Here is an 18,968-nt window from a genome sequence, read left to right on the forward strand (position 1 = left end):
GCCTCATGGGGACATGGCAGCCTGTGGGCTGGATTGAGGGTGACTTTCTGCTGCCCAGTTGCACAAGCCTTTTGGCAGATGCTTTGGTAGATCCCAGGTGGAGCGTTGCGAAATTAACTCCAACACTTCGGAATTCCTGAAGTGAAGGAGCAAGCTGAGCCTGTGTTATATTCTCCCATGGCTGCAATGAGGCTTGCTTTTAATTTCTGCTGCTGGCTGGGTTGGGTGGGTAACTCCCCAGCAAGCAGCATGTTCCAAGCACCGACCACCAGCCACCATCCTCACCCAGGGTCAAGCTGACTTCAGCTCCCGCTGCAGAGCTTGGCTGCCCTTAGCACAGCTCCGAGGGAGGTTTGGGCTGTAAAACTTGCTTATCTCAGAAGGCTGAGCAGTGCCCTCTGCTCCAGGGCTGTGGCACGCGGCGCCAGTGCGGCGGCCGTGTCGCCTGGGTCCTGCCCCACGTCGTCACTGCCTGATGTCACTGGGGTTAGTCACTTGCTAGAGAGCAGCAGAGCTCTGGGCCGGAGTGGCTGACAGCTACTTGTGCCGACGCCGTAAAATATTAAACGTGCTGGACAGCAGCCATGTGAAAATTTTCCACGGGCTGCTTGCTGCTCTTTGAGTCACATATATCATGTCTTCGGTCTGGCTGTTGGGTGGTCAGCTGGACAAGTTACCCACCCAGTGGTTTACTCTGGGCTGTAGCCTCAGAGATCATCTTGGCATGGCAGAGACTTYTCTAACTTGCTGCTTGCAGGCTGCTGTAGGTCCACGTCCAAGGTTCTTCAGAGTCACCAGCCAAAGCCTGTATTGCTAGAGAGCCCGTGTTATATAGGATTTCRTGCTGAAAGCATGCAGAGCTGTTCCCTGTTGTCTTTGGTCTTCTCTTCCTCTGGATTTGCTCTGCATCCCATAGCCAATGAACTGCCCTGCACACATGGGATGTGTGTYCCATGGAGATCAGGCTGTTTCAGCAGATTTGAAACTTTTAAACTAACCACAGTTGTCCCCTCCTGGCGAATAAAAGGATAGAAATGGTGGCAGGGAGACATGCAGGGAGAAAATCTGTCTTCAGAAGCAAGAAGTTAGCAATGATTTAATTACTCATCAGGCTAGTGCCAAGCTGCAGGTAAGGTTAACCTCTGGCTTGTTTAAGCCAATGCTTTTTCATCCAATTCTGAGGCACTTATACAGACAGAACTGAGGAGTGGAAGGGGAAAGGTGATAATAAAATTCTTCCCCACTCCATCTAGTAGGGCAGTGGGTGCCATGGCTATAGAATATTTCCTGTGTCTGCATTGCTGTATTATTTGAATTTTCTGTTGTTTTCAAAATATCTTCTCCAAGAGTTGTTCCATCTGCAGAAGTATGAAACCTCCTTTTCCTTCTTTCTTATTTTATTTTTAGGGAATGGACCTTCAGGAATCTGTCTGTCCTATTTGCTGTCAGGCTATGTCCCTTACTTCAAAAGAGATTCTCTTCATCCTCATTCCATTCTGCAGAGGAAACTGGAAGAGGCACCAGATGTGTCCATATTGGACCAGGTTTGTATTAAAAAAAAGCTTAGTGAAGTATAGTGCAGTGTCCCAGGGGTGTGTTATAAATGATAACCTCATTTGGATTTTTGGAATGCGTGGGCAGATCAAACCTTAAACAAAGGACTATTTAGTTGTCCCAATGTCCCTTGTATGCAATTGCCAGCATTGCTGCGGAGATCTGAGATGATTTTCAAGTGCTAGGGCCACGTGCCAACTGTTGAATTTCACAAGACACTAGAAGCACTGTCTGGAGGTACAGAAGTTTCAAGTAGTCTGCATGGCATGACACATCTCCTCTGTCTCCTTATAGGATTTGGAGTACCTGTCTGAAGGGTTGGAAGGACGATCCCACAGCCCAGTGGCTCTTCTCTTTGATACTCTACTGCGTCCGGACACGGACTTCGGCGGAACGGCAGAATCTGTCCTTACTTGGTGGCACGAGGCCAATAGAGCTCTCCCGCACCTGGTCCTTGGCAAAAACCCTCCTGGAGGGGCTTGGCATGTATGTGAATTGCAGTCTCATTGCTTAGATCTGCATGTTGAAAGATAGCCCAAGGTGCTAACCAGAGAGCTCAGGGTGCTCCAAGGAAGAAGGTGGAGGAGGGAAAACTCTTTGAAATCGTCCATGCCAATGGATCAAAAGAAATCACTGACTACATGTCATGTTGCAGTACATTACAYAACAAAGTAGCATTTTTTTCTTATTCTTAAATGGCTTTCAGTTATTTAATGTAGTTATGTTTCTTGTTCCAGTCTATCGAAGGATCGATGATTACCCTGAGCAGAGGAGAGTGGATGGGGCTGCCAGACCTCCCGTTCAAAGACTGGTTGAGGCAAAAGAGAAGGTGAGATATTTATGGTGTGATGGTTTATCTGCAAAGATCTAAAGGTTATTTAGGAACCCGAGTGAAGTTTCATCATTTGATGCAATATGGATCAAAGGATGCATCCTTTGATGCAGTATGGATTGTTTGAGTAACAACTATAATTGTAGGTATTGTGGAATCTCTCAGGTGTTTGAGAGATGTTAGGCACTTGCAATCTGTAAAAGTCCAGGAGAAAAAAAGGGAATACAAGTAAGAAATGTAAGAGGAAGATAAATGAGCTAGTGTGTTCTTGGTGAGCGGATTCATGTTAGAAGAGCTACCCAAGTCTGAAAACCTGCAAAATTATCTGTTACTTCTATAGAATAAGCTTGCTGAAGACTAGAAAAATGGTGRGAGGGGAAATGAGAAATCTCCCCTGTTAGTGCCAGGACACATTTAGTGAAAGATTTGAAGTTCATACTTAACTGCTGCTTGACCTKTGCTTCTAATGTATTACAGAGGCCTGAGAAATGATAGAGCCACAGCAGGAGATATTGCTCAATATTACCAACACTATGTGATGAAGAAAGGGCTGCAGAAGAACTTCAGATGTGGGACTTTTGTGACCTCTGTGAGGAAAGTGACTACAGAGAGTATCTCCAACCACGCACAGAAGGAGGGAAGTGACTCCCTATGGAACCTCACCRAGGAAAATATGGAGGTCTTCAAGGTGGATGGATTTTTCAAAAATGGGGAAGGTGATAAGGAACCCTTCTCCATCTATGCAGAGAATGTGGTCTTAGCTACAGGAACGTATGATAGGCCCACTTGGCTTGGAGTCAAGGGGGAGAACCTTTCTTATGTCCATCACCAGCTCTCTGCCCTGGAGGAAGCAGTGAAGGACGGCAGCATTAGCATCATGTCGGATCCCGTCTTGATTGTGGGTGCTGGTTTGACAGCTGCCGATGCGATTCTCTTCGCCCACTACTGCAACATTCCAGTAATCCATGCTTTTCGGAGAAGAGTCAATGATCCCGGTCTTATTTTTAACCAGCTCCCCAAAACGATGTATCCTGAATACCACAAAGTGCATCAGATGATGAAGGAACAGACTGCTGCTTGTTCTGGGCCCTATGAGTGCTATGTTAGCCTTCCTGAACACCAGGTGCTGTCCTTTGGCAAGGACAAGAAATGCATCCTTCAAGATGGGAATGGCTACCAGAAAGTTTATAAAATTTCCATGGCTCTTGTACTAACGGGCTCAAACCCCAATCTTTCCTTCCTGCCAAATAATGGCATTGACTTGGCAATGGACTGTGACCAACCAGTCAATCCCAAGAGGAACCCCATAGATGTTGASCCATTCACCTATGAATGTGCTCAGGAGAAAGGGCTTTATGCTCTAGGYCCCTTAGCTGGGGACAACTTTGTACGCTTCGTGCAGGGAGGGGCTCTGGCAGTTGCCAGCTCCCTCTTAAAGAAAGCAAATAAAAATCCCCCCTAATGAAAAGCGTCCCCTCCCTCCATGCTAACAATGTCTCAGTGGGTTCCTGCTGTTTTCCTAGAGGAGCAAGACAATGTACACCTCAAATGTGAAGTCCCCACTCCTGGTTTCCATCAAGGTTATACAGGGAATCATCAGGTTAGCRAGTTCCTTGGGCAGATGAAGCCACCAAAGGCACAGAGCAGGCTCCACACAGGGACACCCYGAACCCGAGGGGATTTGGCTCTTTCCCTGCATGGCTGTGCATAAAGGCTGAATCTTGTGCTGCAAAGRTGGAGAGCACGTGACTGCTCCATACTGCACCTCCCAGGCTTCCGAAAATAGAATTGGGGAACAAATGTTGATTATTTCTCGGACAGCAAGCAGGTAATCCTGTGTCTGTCGGTGTCTCTCTGTCCAGTGTTTTGGGATGAAACAAAGTGAGTTGGTTGCACTTGCTCCTGTGGTTCAGCTCTGATCTTATCAGGCAAATTACTGAAAGATGCGGGTAAATTTTTGGCACTTAGAGTGGTACTCTGTGAATAAAAACTGACATAGAAGCACAGTCTAAACCATATTTTCTTACTGATGATATCAGCAACATGCTATTTTTCTATTTCTTGACTTTATTTTTTAGTTCAAGAGTTTGTTTTCTTCTGAAAAGCCTTCGGAAGTGATGGTACTGCCTTACAAACACCCACTTTGCCCTCCTACAGCACTTTGCTTGCTGACTCCTAAAACTGCAGTGCCGCCTTCCCAGCGGCTGCTCTAAAGACAGCAGAATTAGAGGGAGCTGCTGCCTTGTCTTAATTCTGTCCATGATTTGTGTGGGATTTCTGCTGCACAGGTTCTTGCAGGGAAAAACAGTATGTTRTAGTATGAATCCCTTATCTAGTGTGACTTTTCACACTTCTTTTGCTGTTTATGAATTTAAGAKTTGTATTGGCCAAGCACTTTGTTAGGGACTTTCTACTGGGTGGGACTGGTGTCTCGTGGTGCAAACCTCACTCTTGATTGACCTACAGGACTTTCCATACCTCTCAATGGAAAAAAATAAGAATCGTGGTTCATGTTACTCAATAAAACTGTGCTCCCTGTGGTGCACTGAAACTCACTGGCATGACAGGATACTACAGAATGTCTCTGGAAAGTGCGTGGGGACAGTGGCAGTTTGCTGTGACCTTCACTGGTTGTTCAGGGAGCTATGCAAGGAACTTGTTTGCAGTGTTGTATCTCATGGGAATATTTTCATCAGTGACTGTACTTTTATGCAATATTTTTCAATAAAATGTTTTCAGACTTGGTCTCAGCCTGCTTGTGTTTTTCTTTGAGTCTTCAACTAAGAGAAGGTCCAACAAACTTCATGGGTTTCTGGGCTGAACCAGGATGTGGTGTGATGTGTCCCCTGCATCCCACCTCACTTCTCCTTAGGGGCACAACCCTCTAAGACATCTTCCTCCCCTTTATGATGGAGAACCTTTTCGAAGTGCCTGCAAAGTGCCCTTTCTCCTCTGTGAGGCTAAACCATGCTCACAACAAAGCCTTTTTTGCCTMGAGTGTTAGTCCTAGAAGACTTGGTCTTGTTACTGTGTTGTCTTCTGTCTGGAAAAGTGCCAAATYGAGATCTAATCTAGCAGGTGATAGCATCAATTAGATTGGAGGAGGCATTTGAATGCCTGTGGTCTGACTCCATTAAAACCTGGTCAACTTTGAGGTTAGACCAGAGTGCTCAGGGCCTTGTATAGTAAAGCTCAGAACATCTTTGAGAATGGAGATTCCATGGCCTGTTTGGGACCTTGGGTTCAATATTTGGCCAGCTTTTCTGGAGAGAGTTGTGGGTGGTTCTGCTCTTTGAAGTACTAATTGAACCATCCTTATGTGGGTAATGCAGTGCCAGCTTATGTGCCCCTAGGAGAGATGAGCAGGTAGCTGGTGCTCCCCTTGATCTTCTCATGCTCCTCCCAGCTGCTTTCCATGCTGCATATGGAGCTGAGAGCTAAAATGTTCCCTTTAGCTGGAGGAGAGAGGCCTCTGTCCTCTGCCTGAGCTGCCCATCTTCCTGCCTTTCAATAATTTGGTGCCCTCTACAAAATGAGAGGGCCATGAGCTTTGTGGGTTGTGCCAGCCCATCTCGTGGCAGGAGATTACCCTGCTTTAAATATCTTTCTTGCCCTAGAAGGATGAGCAAGTTGTACAGGACTGTTTTTTTGCCACAATTGCCACTTAGAAGACACCCTGTGTCCTACCCTACAGGGACGTTAGAGCAGCAAACCTCACGAGTGGGGATGGTGGTTTACTCATCACCCACTGGAAGTCCTCGCGGCAGGATGGCTCTGTGCTGAGCTGCTGGCGCGGAGCTCTCCGTAACCAGGGAGACAATAGGGATTACTGTTCCAAAACACCGCTTTGCTAGGCCTGGGATGYGTCTGTGCATTATAACCTTGACCTGCAGCATCTGAGAGGCCCTGCAAGGAAAGAATGGGCTCCTGGAAAGCTGCTGTGCGTCATGCTGCTCCTGCCAGAGTGACGCAGCCTCTTCGGGAAGGGCGCCAAGTGTGTTCACCACAGCCTCCATCRCTGGATGTCCGCCCTGGAGGTACATCCGATGGGTTGGTTGGTGATTTCAGGTTGGAGATCACTTTGCTGGCTTGCTCTGTCCTTTTGGTGTCCTCTAGCTGGTGCCTGCAGCACCCGGGGCTGGAGCAGAGCCCTTGGAGAAACAGCAAGCGACTTCCCGACCTGCTCAGTCCAAACAGAGCAGGTTTTTGTGATCAAACCCCTGGTTTCCACAAAGGTGGGACCTTAAGTAAAACCCAGCAGCACCTTCTGGTCAGGTATTCACTCTCAGTCCTTAACAGGGACTTCTCAGCYCCCTTCAGTTTCCTTCCAGCCTGGTAAGCCCCCAGTTTTTGTCTTTTCAGAAGAAGCTCCCAAGACTTATCAGTACTCACCAGGAATGGCTGGAAACTGCTGTAGCCTGAACAGAAGYAAGGACTTAATGTTTACCTATGAGAAACAAGAACGAGCTGTGTATTTTGTGGGGTATTTTTTCTGCTTTTATCASGCTGGTAAGTGCTGGTAGTCAAGGACGGCGTGTCTTAAATAAACGTGCTAGTGGGTGCAGCAGCAGGCACTGGGCAAGCCCAAACTCGGGCACCTCGTAGCGCACAAGTTGCAGSCCGAGCCCTCTGCTTCTGCCGTAGGCTCGGCTTAAGGAGCCAGGGAGCAAGCCCTGAGGGCCACGGCTGCATTAGGCTCCTCCGTTTTGCAGCCAAGAGGCAGAGACAGCAAAACGTCTYGCGGTATTTCTGCCCCTCGCTGCAGGAATGTGCCCTTCTGCTCCGTAACACACACCCGAGCAAATTTTGGCTCAGGGAACCAGGGCCTATTAATACTTTGATTTACAGGAGCCTACTTGGGAGGGGTTAGGGCAGGCAGCTTTCGTGCATTTTGTGCAAGCSAAGCAGAAGGGATCTTGTTTCCTTGCCCAGCTTTTACCGCCTGCGTTCCCTTCTTGGAAGAGCTGCGGGAGGCTCGGCGGGATTTTACAGCTACGCTGCAGCAGGCTGGAAATGGAAAAAAAGGAAGGAGAGGAATCCCGAGTAAGGCAGCGTGTGCTCTGCATCACTGCCAGCCAGGGAAAYGCTGCTGGTCGGGAGGTGAAAGTACTATTTATTTAAGATATTTCTGCTGCAGGTGAATTTCCACAGCTTGGTCGCATGGGAAGCAAAGGGCTGCTGCAAYAACCACGGGATCCACCTTTTCTGCAGACTCCTGCAGCCCCGTTGAAGGAGGTGTTYGGAGGTGAAGGACACTGGTGTTCGGTTACCAGCTCCCTCCCCAGGCAAACAGGGACGGTTTTGCCACCGGTGTCAGAGCAGCACCAGGTCTAGGGGGSATTTTCCTGGTGAAACAGTGGCTGGGGGAGACCTGAGAACATAGTTTGCTCTGAAAGGGGCTGTGGGTGTGCAGGGTTCCTGCTGATGATGAAATGAGCAAGTCTCCACATTTCAGTCAGCCCACGGAGCATTTTGCCGGGAAGACAAAATCTAACCAGAGGATAAGCAAAGCACAGGATGAAATCACGCCTGTAATGGCAAGGGAATAGCGAACTGGCAAACCAGAGGAGCTGTGATTTTGTTTTTATGAGACCACAGAGCAGTTTCTGGCTAAAACATCCGTCCTTTCTGAGAGCTGGCCCAATGCAGCAAGCAGCAAGCACCGCTTGGCATTAATACCCAAGCTTTCCGGGATTACCGTAACTCGCAGGCAACTCTCAAAGGAACACATAATTTTCAAAGCTAATAAACTGACCGAAACATCTTTCAGCTGAAAAAGGCAGGAAATTGGTGTATTAGAAACAAATCCCGTGGCTCTTTTTTGTGGTAATAAGTACACTGCTCAGTTTAAAAGTTAGGGTCCAGTAAAAACAAGGCAACCACGAAGCGGGGTGACCCTGGAGCTCAGGCCTAATGGAGACGGGAGGCCACCGTGGCCCCTGGTGAACCCGGTCAAAAGTGAGACGGGGAAATTGCAGCCACCAGTGGCCCACAGTGAGCGGGGATGAGCACTGGGATGGGCATTGGGACATCGTTGTTTGGCTAAGCCCAGTCCCAAAGGGCAGCCTGCAGCCCACTCAGTGTGCTGGACGGGCTGTCTCTCCAAACTGGCCGTTTCTTGCCTTCATTTGTATTTCCATCTTTAGTTTGCAATTCTTTTGAAAAGTCAGAACAGATAAGAAAAGTCAACAGTGCCACCAGCAATGTTGCCACAGGCTCAGATGTGCCCTCTGAGGGCCGAATAAAAGTTGTGCTTCCCAAACTACAGCCCATCGGTGTAATTAGGGCCTCTGTGGGACTCTAATTAACGCCCTACCCAGCCAGCAGGGATGSCCCAGAGGGGTCTTTGGAAAGAGGCTTTAAAGCCAACAGTGACAATTGCTGTGGGGCAACACGTGGGCTGGTGGCAGCTTAATGTGAAGTGCATCTTTCTGGTTTTCTCCCCTGAAAATGAAGGCCTTTACAAACTCCTTAGGGTTTACGCAGAGGTGGAAATAAGATGTTTGGAAATTTTTCATTAGAAAYGGTGAGAGAAACACGTTCAGCCCCAAGTCCCTGATGCGGCCCAGTGCTCTAAATGCTGCAAAATGCTGGAATTCGGGGGTGAAGCTTTTGGTCCCTCTTCAGCCCAGGCTCCCGCTCAGCACTTTCATATTCAGGGAGCAGGTGCTCTACGTGTTTAAGATAGTTTTTCTCTGCGTAAGCCCGGGAGGAAGGCATGTGACGGGAAGGTACAGCGGATGCAGGGGGATTTCTAGGGAATCGGCACCAATGAGGTAATTTCCGAGGGAAATCAGCAACGGAAAGGCCGCAACCGCGTGAACTTTTGCCGCTTGGCATAGGAAGGTGTTTGGCTTTGGCAAAGGCCGTGGTACCTCCGTAGGTCTGGCGTAAAGAGCAGGACGGGATTATCCCATGATCTGCAGCAGAGCAGYGACTTGTCCACGTGCAGCTTCCCAAAGTCCTGTTGAGAGCTGCATCACGTCGCCCTAAACACCTGTCTCCAGCAAGGCCCCGCTTTGTGGCCAAGATGCTCAACCTGGTGGCGCTGACAGGAACCAGCTGGTGCCGCTGCCAACATAAACATCGTCACGAAGACAGAGGGGCGAGCGCCTGAGAAAGGGATAAAGCTACATAAACAAGCGCTATCTGCCTGACGTAASCCTGAAAACGTCCCGTCTGCAAGCGGGAGGTGACATCAGTGCAGAATCGGGGCACATTTGGCCAAGTTCTCACCCAAAACAAAGGGCCGCGAGGCAGCGGCCCCGTTCCCAGGCCGCCGCTGCCGCGTGACCTGCTTCACGCTCCGCAACCGCCGCATCCCAGAGCGGGAATTGTGCCCCCTTCCCTTGGCCAATGCCACGGACACCCCCCTGCCCGCTTCCCAGCAAGGGCTGGCTCGCGAGGACGGTGCACAGCTTGCTGGAACGGATCCCACTTGGCGTTTGAAGGGTAGGTGGTTTATTYGGTTTTAGGTGAAGAAAATTACAGGGCTTTGGAAGAGAAGAAGGGCTGAAAGAAGAGATCCTTGCTGCGGCGGAGGATGATTATGGTGAATTACCTTTCCCCTTGTCTTCGTGTGAGTAATCCCCAGGCTTTAATGCTCCACTGATTCCTGGTCTCTCCAAGGCTACCCAAGAGCTAACGCACAAAATTTTCCATTCGGAAGTGCTTCCATGTTCCTCTAGAAGTCCCCTTATGCTCAGAGATCTCTCAGGATGATATTTCATGAATTATTTACCTTGCTGAAGTCCCTATTGCATGGGAAAAGCTCAGCAAGAATGAGGGGCAACTACCGATGTGCTCAAGCAAACACAAGGGAGGAGGTGAATGGGAATGTTGCTTTTGAGATAAGATTTTCTTTCTAGGGTAGGGAGAGGATATTTTTCTCTCAAACTTACTTATTTCTTCCCAGCTCCCACAAGGAACCTGAGCCGTTGCCCTCAAACATGGTTTAGGAGTTTGGATTCTGCACTGAACAATTCCACAACCCGCCCCAAAACCTGATGTCTCCGGAGGTGGGTTTGTCACAGCTTGACCATGTCATCTAAATGGCATTTTATTCTTTTCTGAGAGCGCTTAAAATAACAAATGAGAATTGCCTTTGCAATGAGCTGTTCATCCTAGGAAACCTGACTGCCAGCCAAGCTTGGCTTTAGAGCTCTGACTGCGGCGGTGGGGAGGCCGCCAGCTGCCCACAGAGAAGCATTTGAAACGTCCTGGTGATAGATGGTGCCCAGGCCAGCAAACGGCGGGTTCCAGGTCGGGCAGTTGGAGAAATTCTTTAATAGGGAAGCAAATGTGTCAAAGGGGAAAAAGCAGGCCTGGGTGAAAATCAGTCTCTTGGGACAAACTTCCCTGGATGTGTGATGCGGTGGAGGAGGACTCGGAGGTGGCCAACACRCTGGTGTAAAGGGTGTGAGGGCGGCCGGTCCGGGCTTGCAGCGGCTGAAACTGCTGGGAGCAACTTCTCCTGGGAGGTCTTCGGAGCCGCTTTGAAGCACGGCTGTGGTCACGAGCCAGACRGATGGCTCCGAGCCGGGAAGCAGCCTGCGCAGGGAGTTGCTGTGTCCTCATCTCTGCGCTCCTTGGAGTAGGAATTCGCGGAGAAAGTGTGAGATTAACAGTGGGAGYTGGGAAAATGGTCTTGCTTTTTAGGCTAAAAAGGGTATTTTCTTGGGCTGCTTGAAAGTCCTCACCCACCACAAAGGGCACCTGGATGAAGAGGGCAAGCTGATCCCTGCTGTGTCTTCATCCTGGGAAGGTCAGAGAGTTTGCTGGGCTTCACCATCACGTAAGGGTTGTGCCTTCAAACTCACCTTAAGAGCTGGAAGGAAAAAGGGATCGGATACACCTTTTGCTCCCAGTAAGGTGAGTTTGTAGAGATATATAAAAATATCTCTATTTTTAGCTGCCATAAACTGTTTTTCTTCCTCTTCATTTCTTTGCCCTAGAACAAGCAAAGATCAGCGTGCTAGTCTGGAAAGTGCAATACTGTATTTATTGCAGGCTGTTCATGCACGGCTGGGCCACACATCCTATTTCTTCAGCCAATTCACCTCTGCGTGCAGTCGTAACAGCTTCCCGGTGCAAGCTTGTGCTTACATTTCAGCAAATATTAAAGGAAAACCTCATTTATTTATTGTAGGARCAGCCCAAAATGCAGCTTCAGAACAGTATCTGATCCGGCTGTCAGTACTGGAGGGCACTGCCCATTCCAGAAATTTTTGCAATTGATTCGCAGCCAAATATTATATAAGCTTATTGTATGCAGAGGTTTGTTTATAGCGTTGTCATATGAACCTTCAAGAGAGATCGAGCACAGGCAGCAGGTCATTGGAGAAAGCACAAGAGAGTGAATATAGGGTGATGTTATATAGAGGGTGTGTTTTAAGGGATGGAAACACYGTTTTGACCCAGGGACAGGCAACGTCTTCCATGTGGCTTCACCCTGCAGAGTCCTTCTGCATTGGGCATCAGGAGGAGCGTTGCCAGCAGTCAAGGGAGGGGATCCTGCCCCTCTGCTCAGCTCTGGTGAGGCYGCACCTGGAGTATTGGGTGCAGTTCTGGGCTCCCCAGTATRARRGGGATGTGGAGCTCCTAGAGAGGGTCCAGCRGAGAGCTACAAAGATGATTAAGGGACKGGRACATCTCCAGTATGAGGAGAKACTGAGTGAACTGGGCCTGTWMRGCTTGGAGAAGAGAAGGGTGAGAGGGGATCTGATCCACATGTATAAGTTCATGAAGGRGGAATGTAGAGAGGAAGGGGTCAAACTCTTCTCATTGRTGGCCAGTGATAGGAGAAGGGGTAATGGGTATAGGCTGAAATACAGGAAGTTCCATCTCCRGGTGAGGAGGAACTTCTTCACTGTGAGGGTGMCAGAGCCCTGGCACAGGCTGCTGAGGGAGGTTGTGGAGTCTCCTWCTCTGGAGGTCTTCMAAACCCGCCTGGATGCCACCCTGTGCCACATGCTCTRRGTGTGCCTGCTTGAGCAGGAGGGTTGGACTAGATGATCTCTAGAGGTCCCTTCCARCCTTGAATATTCTGTGATTCTGTGTGCCTGTACCGTGAGTGCTTGTGCAGGACACGGAGTGTGGGAGCAAGTACTGAGCTGTCCCAGAGGCTTGTTAGAGAACAGGAGGTTGCTGTGCAGTTCATGAGACCAAGGAGACCGAAGTCTTCAAGGGAGCATCCTCTGAATGTCTTCTAGAAATGTGGTTTCAAGAGGCCAAGACACCCCACAGATTCATAAACAACAAAAACAGAAGAAAATGGAAAATATCGGTTGAGGTTGTTCATCTAACTGTGACTGAGACTTAGTTTTCCTACAGGTCTAGGTGTAAGCTTTAGTCTGATGTTTAATACACCTGCTCCCTGCAAATCTGAAGTGACATTTGATGAAAACTCCTAGTACAGGTGTCAGCTGAATACACTGCACCCTCATACATTACCTCTCTCCTAATGCTGATGTTTCTAGGATGCCCATCACGGAAAATGTCCTCGTAACCATCAATGTCACATTCAGTGCTATTTCTTATAGCTGCTGGAGGAGGGATGGCTGGTGCCTTCTCAGGCACATTTTTTGGACATCCTATTATGCAATTACCTGGGTACAGGCTGTTCAGGTAGATCTTCAAGGAGATTACGGGCTGTCTCACAAATCCCCGAGCACCGATCCGGGCTTGCACAGGGCGGCAAAGCTGTCGGGACAAGTTTCGCTTGGAAACAGCTTCTGAAGGGGTGAGTCAAGCRCTGGTGAGGAACAGAAACCCAGAGCGTGCGCATGTGGGCGCATGTGTGAGATGGGGCCGGTGGGGTTTGCAGGGACAAGGTCAGCCCRTTGCAGTTGTCATAAACTTGTGCAGATTCTGCAAAAAGCTACATTTTTTTTTAACTTCCAAGAAGAGCAGGAAGCTTTAGCTTTAGCTCTAGCTTTTTAGCTTTAGCTCTTGCTTTATAGCTTTAGCCTGTTGATGCACTCAAGACGTCTGTAAATCAGTCGTTGGTTTAGGAAACCTCAATGTGCTTTACCTTGATTTCTATTAAGCAAATGTTTTGGCTCGTACTTTTGAAGCAGCACCTTGTATTTTAAAACCTCCCTAAATTAAAAGCAGAAAGAGAAATAACTTGCAAAAGGAGGCAGAGCTTTTAGGTTTGGGTTGAATGAAGTGACTGGGGTCAGCTCAAAAGAGTTTAAGGATGTTTGACCCCTTGTCACTCACCTGCACACATTTTGKTTTTGTTTTTGTTTTTTTTTGGCCAATTTTTGGTGCTGCTTTGTGCACTTTACACCCCAAGCCCCAAAGACCTTCAGCCCGTCACCAAGTCTCCCATGGCTCATCTTTGGGGTCAGGCTCAAGTCACTCCCTATTCCCAGGCAGCTCTTACCATGGCAATCCAAACACCGAGAACAACAGGCTGTCGCTTCCCAAATACACCGAATTTACACCTAATTGCATCGCGATACATGTAAATGGATGGTCAGCTCCCGTGCATGTGCTCGCACCGGCTGCGGGAGGGACGCGGGCGCTGCACGGGGGCACAGCTCCCTCTCACGACCACAGAAAACACCAGCACTAGGACTGGTTTTTGCTGAGACACGCAGCAAAGCTGCTTCATTTAGTCCGAGTAAAGGGGCTTGGTGGGGTGCTGCTCCCCGAGGGCAAGGAGGGCTCGAGGAGCRTCCAAATCCATCTGCGCTCAGAGCTGCATGGGAATGGGGAGAACGCTGCAGCTTCCAAAAAGTCAGATTTTTCATCCCAACMAGGCTCCCTTTGGCAGTGATTTCTTGTCCCTGCACTCACCAGAAATCCTGCAGCRTGTGGAAAGGCACCAAGCGATCTCTCCAGCGACCTTCTGAGTTTAAAGAGCAAAGATCTGCATTTTGCAGAGCAGGTTGAAAGTGTGTGGTCTCCCCGAGCGGAGGACATGGCCCTGGTGGGCRAGCGCCCACGAGCTGCAGGGTCCTGCTGCTCTGGATGAGATGTCAGGTCTGAGATGGTGCTGGAGATCTTGATTCTCCACCCTCATCTCCTGCAGGGATCTGAGATGATCCTCCAGAAYATCCTGCTGCTCGGGAACAGCCCTGCTCATGGTGTCCAGGCTGCTGTGATCTGAAAACCTGGCCACCTGCAGCTGGAACTGAAGGGTTTCTTCTTGAAACATGACAAGATTTTCACACTGCAGACGCCAAAGCAGCTCAGCGATCAGCAAGAGACCACAACACRTGCGTGTCCAGCTCCTGGGAGAGAGCTGTGAGGACTGGCAGGTAAAAGGGGTGACAAACCACAGCTGAGATTGAGACCCTCATCCCTGAGAAGGGCTGAGCCCTCTCTGCTTCCACCTTKATTGGGAGAACTATAAAGCAGCTGTACTTGCTATCACAGTTTAACTTCTCCAAGTCCCATCAGAACCACAATCCAAATGAGGCTAAATCAGGTTYCCAGCATGAAGCTCCATGTGCAGAGCTGGCACTTGCAGGATGCTGCCCKAGCCGCCTGTCCCGTGGGGACACGSAGGGACCCTGCTCAGGGGCCGCCCTGGATACAGGGACCCTGCTCGGGATCCCCCTGGTCGCGGCCACCGCGGGACCTTCTGCAGCCTCCAGGACCTCCACGCGGGGCCTCCCTGCAGCCTCCCGCGCAATCGCTAGATGTCCTTGCGCACACGCCAGGCACCGGGCCGTGTTTCTCTCTGCTCATGTGCACACAYGGACTTTGGCAACGGCTGCTCCAGGTTTCCGTGCTCTCCGCCCTGTGTGCTGATGTCTATCGGATCCGTCGCGAGGGGTGCTGGGCATGAGCCTCAGTGGGCAAACTTAGGCACTTACCAGACCTGAATTTGCCTTTTCCCTGAATTTGCCCTGTSCTCGTGCCCAAGGGGAAAGCATTTTGATCCGTTTTGTGTGAATGTTCCAGTAAATAATAAATATGCTCGAGCTGGAGTAACTCTCACCCAGGCCTAGGCACAAGCCAAACACCTGCACCCATAGTAGGGGTGTCGGGCCGGGTGGTGAGAGCTCGTTTCCTCAGTTGCCCTCAGCTAGGGGTTATTTCCCCTGTGCTCTCTGCATATAAAGGTCTCCACTAAAGGTTGCTGGTAAATGAGGAAGTTTCCTCTGTCCCTATGGGGAGCTCTGAAGTCTGTGGGTCTTTATCAGCTTCCTGGTGGTCAGGTTAGTGTCTAGCAATGTGCAGGGGGCCCTCTGGGGTCTTTAGATTTAAGTAGTGGTGGTGTCTCCTTATGTTGCTCTGGGAAACCTCTATGGGAGCTGTGGGGAGCTCCCCAAATGGGAGCTATGGGGAGCTCTATGGGGGGTTTGGGGAGCTATGGGGAGGTTGGAGTGCTGGAGCAGCATGATCCCAGCTCTTGGGGTTCAGCCTAGATCCTCGAGGTCAGAACTGCTGAGATGCTCATGCTGAAGGAACAGAAGTTTGAGTGAAAAAAGAAACTCCATTAAACTCTCTTTTGCACCTGAGCTCATCTTTGGATGGAGGRTGGTTCTAGCCGAGTTTAAAGGCAAACTGAGACTTAGAGCAAGAGCTGGTGCAGCTCTGTAGTGGCTATGCTTTTGAAATGGTGACTTTGGGGTTTTCCACATGTTCCTGTCCTTGCCTTTCAGATACCAATGTGGGTTGGGAATGTGTGACTGGGTGGTACCCRATGCTCCCCCACACGTCCCAGCACCAGGATGGGCTGGAACAGCCCGGGGCTCTGCTGCCAAAGCCTGTGGTGAGGGCCAGTGACTTGGTGGCCTCAGCAGGGAAAGCCCTCGTGCATTTACAGACCCGGGTACGTGTTGCATGCACATGCACCACCTCTCTGCTGCTTTCCCTTCAGTTTGGACAGCGCGTTAGGTGGGTGCTGCTGATACCCGGGCATTTTTGAGCCATGCTATAATAGTTATTATAAAATCGCCTGGTGATTTCTTCTTGCATTACAAGAAAGGGCCTTGGCATAAGTTGGTGTGGGGGCTAGAGCAGTGTTGCAGCCCCTGCCTGGACGGATGAGGTTGCTCTGTCCCCTCGTTGCCATTCCCTCCCCTCTGGAGGAGCAGCTGGATTCACCCAGGCCTGTGGGTCATTAGTAAATATTAGGAAGCCACAGCTGACATTTGCACCAAGGTGACCACAGGCCTGRCCTGCTGGGAGCTTTTAATTAAGGGAAGCTCCCTGCTGGGCTGCGTTTGGGTGGCCGTGGAAAGAAGCCTAATTCAAAGGGTGGATTAAAGGGGCTTCTTTGACCTGCTAGGCAGTGATGCCAGGGAGGAGGGTGGGGGCTTCTAATCTGCCTTGGACAGGAGGTATTTGATTCCTTGTGTGACCTGTTATTTGAAATTGCAGCTGGTGATTTGGGTCCCCTTCGAGCATGTTTATCAGAAGCTGCAGGAACGTGGGAGCTGCAGCACCTAGCCAAGGGTTAGGCTGGAGCGTAGAGGCCAGCACGGTGCTGGGGCCCTGGGCACCACGTGCACCTGGGGGCAGGAGCTCCGGTGGGGCAAACAGGAGCTCTGTAAGGAGAGGCAACAGCCCCAAACACACAGAGCAATTCACGGGGCAATTCAGAGTATGGCCTTTAGTAAGTGGTTGGTTTCTTAAGCAGTTGTGTGTCCTGCTTTGGAGTGAGCARGTGAGTGTCAGGGCAGTATTAATGGGCTCTTAATGAGGGGGATGCCCTAATGAGGGGGTCCCTAAACTCTGCAAGGTGGCTTGCTTGCATTCCTGGCATTGCCTGGCCCAGGGCTGCTGGGCTGCGGACTTGTGCCCAGGGAGGCAGCACCCAGCTCCAGTCAGCACCTCTCTGCTGGGAGCTGGAGCACGGAAAGGGGATGCAAGGATGGGAGCGGGGGTACCCCAGGGTGCCCAAACGCAGCATCCCCCCCACCCCAAAGGCTCCTTTCGCCTTTCCCCCGTTAATTAGCAAACCCAGAGCACGCCGGGGGGCCCAGGCGTCCCGCACCCGCCCGCTCGCTGCCGCCGTCGGGGCGGCGCGGAGGAGGAGGAGGAGGCGGAGGAAGAGGAGGCGGCGGCGGAGGAGGAGGAGGAGGGAGGCGGCATGAGGGCGCGCTGAGCGATGTGCGAGCAGGCGGCGCGCTCGTGCCGGGCCGGCGTGCAGAGGCTGCTGCGGAAGCCGCCGCCGCCGCCGCTGCGCCCGCTCGACGGGCTGCTCCGCTGGGCGGCCGCCAAGATGAGCGAGAAGGGCCCCGGCGCCGAGCGGCCGCTGCCGCAGCCCGGCCCCGCCGCGCGCAGGAAGGGCACCTCGGTCATCCTCGATGTGAGTTGGGGAGCCCCTGGGGACGGGGGGGTCCCAGTGCTGCCGCATCCCGCGGGGGGGTGCCCCGTACCCCCGAGAGGCCGGAGCTGCGGGTGCGTCCAGCTCTTGCACCCCGTTTTCTAGGGGCTGCCTGTCCCCACACGGGGTTTGGGCACGGGGGTGCACCGTGCACCCCGGTGTCCCCTCTGTCCTGCTCCATCCCGTCCCAGCTCCCGCGCTCCGGGATGCTGCTGGGCACCGCCGTGYGCTGGGATCCCACATCCACTCCAGCCCGTGCCTGGGGGATACGGGGCTGCACCCTGGGTCTGGCCCCCCAAGGGGCTGTGGGGAGCCCTGTGGAGGGAGTGAGGGAGGGAGGCGGCTGCTTGTGGATGTTTGGGACCTGGGAATCCCTTACCCGAGTTTGGGRGGGGCAGGCGGGGGGTGCTGGGCTTCTCCACTGTAGTTAGTTCTAGACTTCTGCAATTCAGGGCTTTGTTAGGCTGCCTGCACTTAGGTGCAATTAGGAGAAGGGAGCGGGAGAAGGCAGAGTGCAAGCAGTGCAATCCCAGAGCTGCAGCGTCTCATTACTAAGCACCCATCTCCAGATCGGCAATTTTCTGCCTTAAAAAGCGTAGCGGATTCCAAAATAACTCCCGGTGGCTTTGGTTGTGGTGCCGGGGAGCTCATGCTCRCTTCCCCCTGCCCAGGCACTGGGCTGGAGCCTCTATTCCCAGTGCTTTCCTATCGCTCTGCTCAAGTGTGGCACTTGCTGTGGCAGGTACTGCCATGGRCTGATGACCCTCAACTCATCACAGGTGTGAGCAGCTCCTGCTCCAGGTGACGGGACCYGCTGGCAGCTGCCACCGGCGGTGCYRAAWTGCTGCTTAATGCAGAAACTAAAAGGACAAAAGTAACACGGGCCYTTGCATTTAAGTTAACTTTGCTCTTTCTTTCTTGTCTTTTCCTCTCTGTTTTCATGAACAGAACTGTTCTACCCGAACAGTAACTTACTATGCAACTTTACCCTCTTAATATAGTTTGTTTTTTTTTTCTCCCTGCTTTGAGGATTGAGCTAGGAAAATGAACCTGTTCTGGACAGGGTGAATAGCTTGGCAYGGGACAGGATTTTTCTCCAAATGGGGAATTTCTGGAAGCCCCCAGACCGAAGCCTTTTCTTACCTGATCCCATCTAATGCTGTAGGCAACAGGAGCAAAGCAGTGGGTTACTGTTTCCTCACATTTGCCCCCAGAAGAGCAGTGTGTGGCGAGACTGCAAGAGAGCAATTTCCCAGTGGCGTGAAATTAATAAAATTGCCAAGAAAACCT

General features: G+C 51.1%; 2 protein-coding genes across 12 annotated transcripts in view; both read left to right on the forward strand.

The window, feature by feature from the left end:
* Window positions 1-5,081, forward strand: part of OSGIN1 (oxidative stress induced growth inhibitor 1) — a 66,310-nt gene extending 61,229 nt beyond the window's left edge. For all 11 annotated transcript variants that reach the window (XM_026043145.1, XM_026043143.1, XM_026043144.1 and 8 more), the window contains 4 exons: window positions 1,408-1,544; window positions 1,849-2,040; window positions 2,292-2,383; window positions 2,864-5,081. In XM_026043145.1, coding sequence (XP_025898930.1) covers window positions 1,408-1,544; window positions 1,849-2,040; window positions 2,292-2,383; window positions 2,864-3,848 — 1,406 coding nt within the window. In that variant the 3' untranslated portion in view covers window positions 3,849-5,081. The remainder of the gene's footprint in view (window positions 1-1,407; window positions 1,545-1,848; window positions 2,041-2,291; window positions 2,384-2,863) is intronic.
* A 12,378-nt stretch (window positions 5,082-17,459) lies between these two features.
* The window catches only part of NECAB2 (N-terminal EF-hand calcium binding protein 2), a 56,937-nt gene continuing 55,428 nt past the window's right edge, over window positions 17,460-18,968 (forward strand). The window contains exon 1 of the mRNA XM_026043121.1: window positions 17,460-17,660. Within this exon, the coding sequence (XP_025898906.1) occupies window positions 17,460-17,660 (201 nt within the window). The remainder of the gene's footprint in view (window positions 17,661-18,968) is intronic.

This window comes from Nothoprocta perdicaria, unplaced genomic scaffold (assembly GCF_003342845.1).
Source record: "Nothoprocta perdicaria isolate Ctin4 unplaced genomic scaffold, notPer1 scaffold_321, whole genome shotgun sequence".
NCBI lineage: Eukaryota > Metazoa > Chordata > Aves > Tinamiformes > Tinamidae > Nothoprocta > Nothoprocta perdicaria.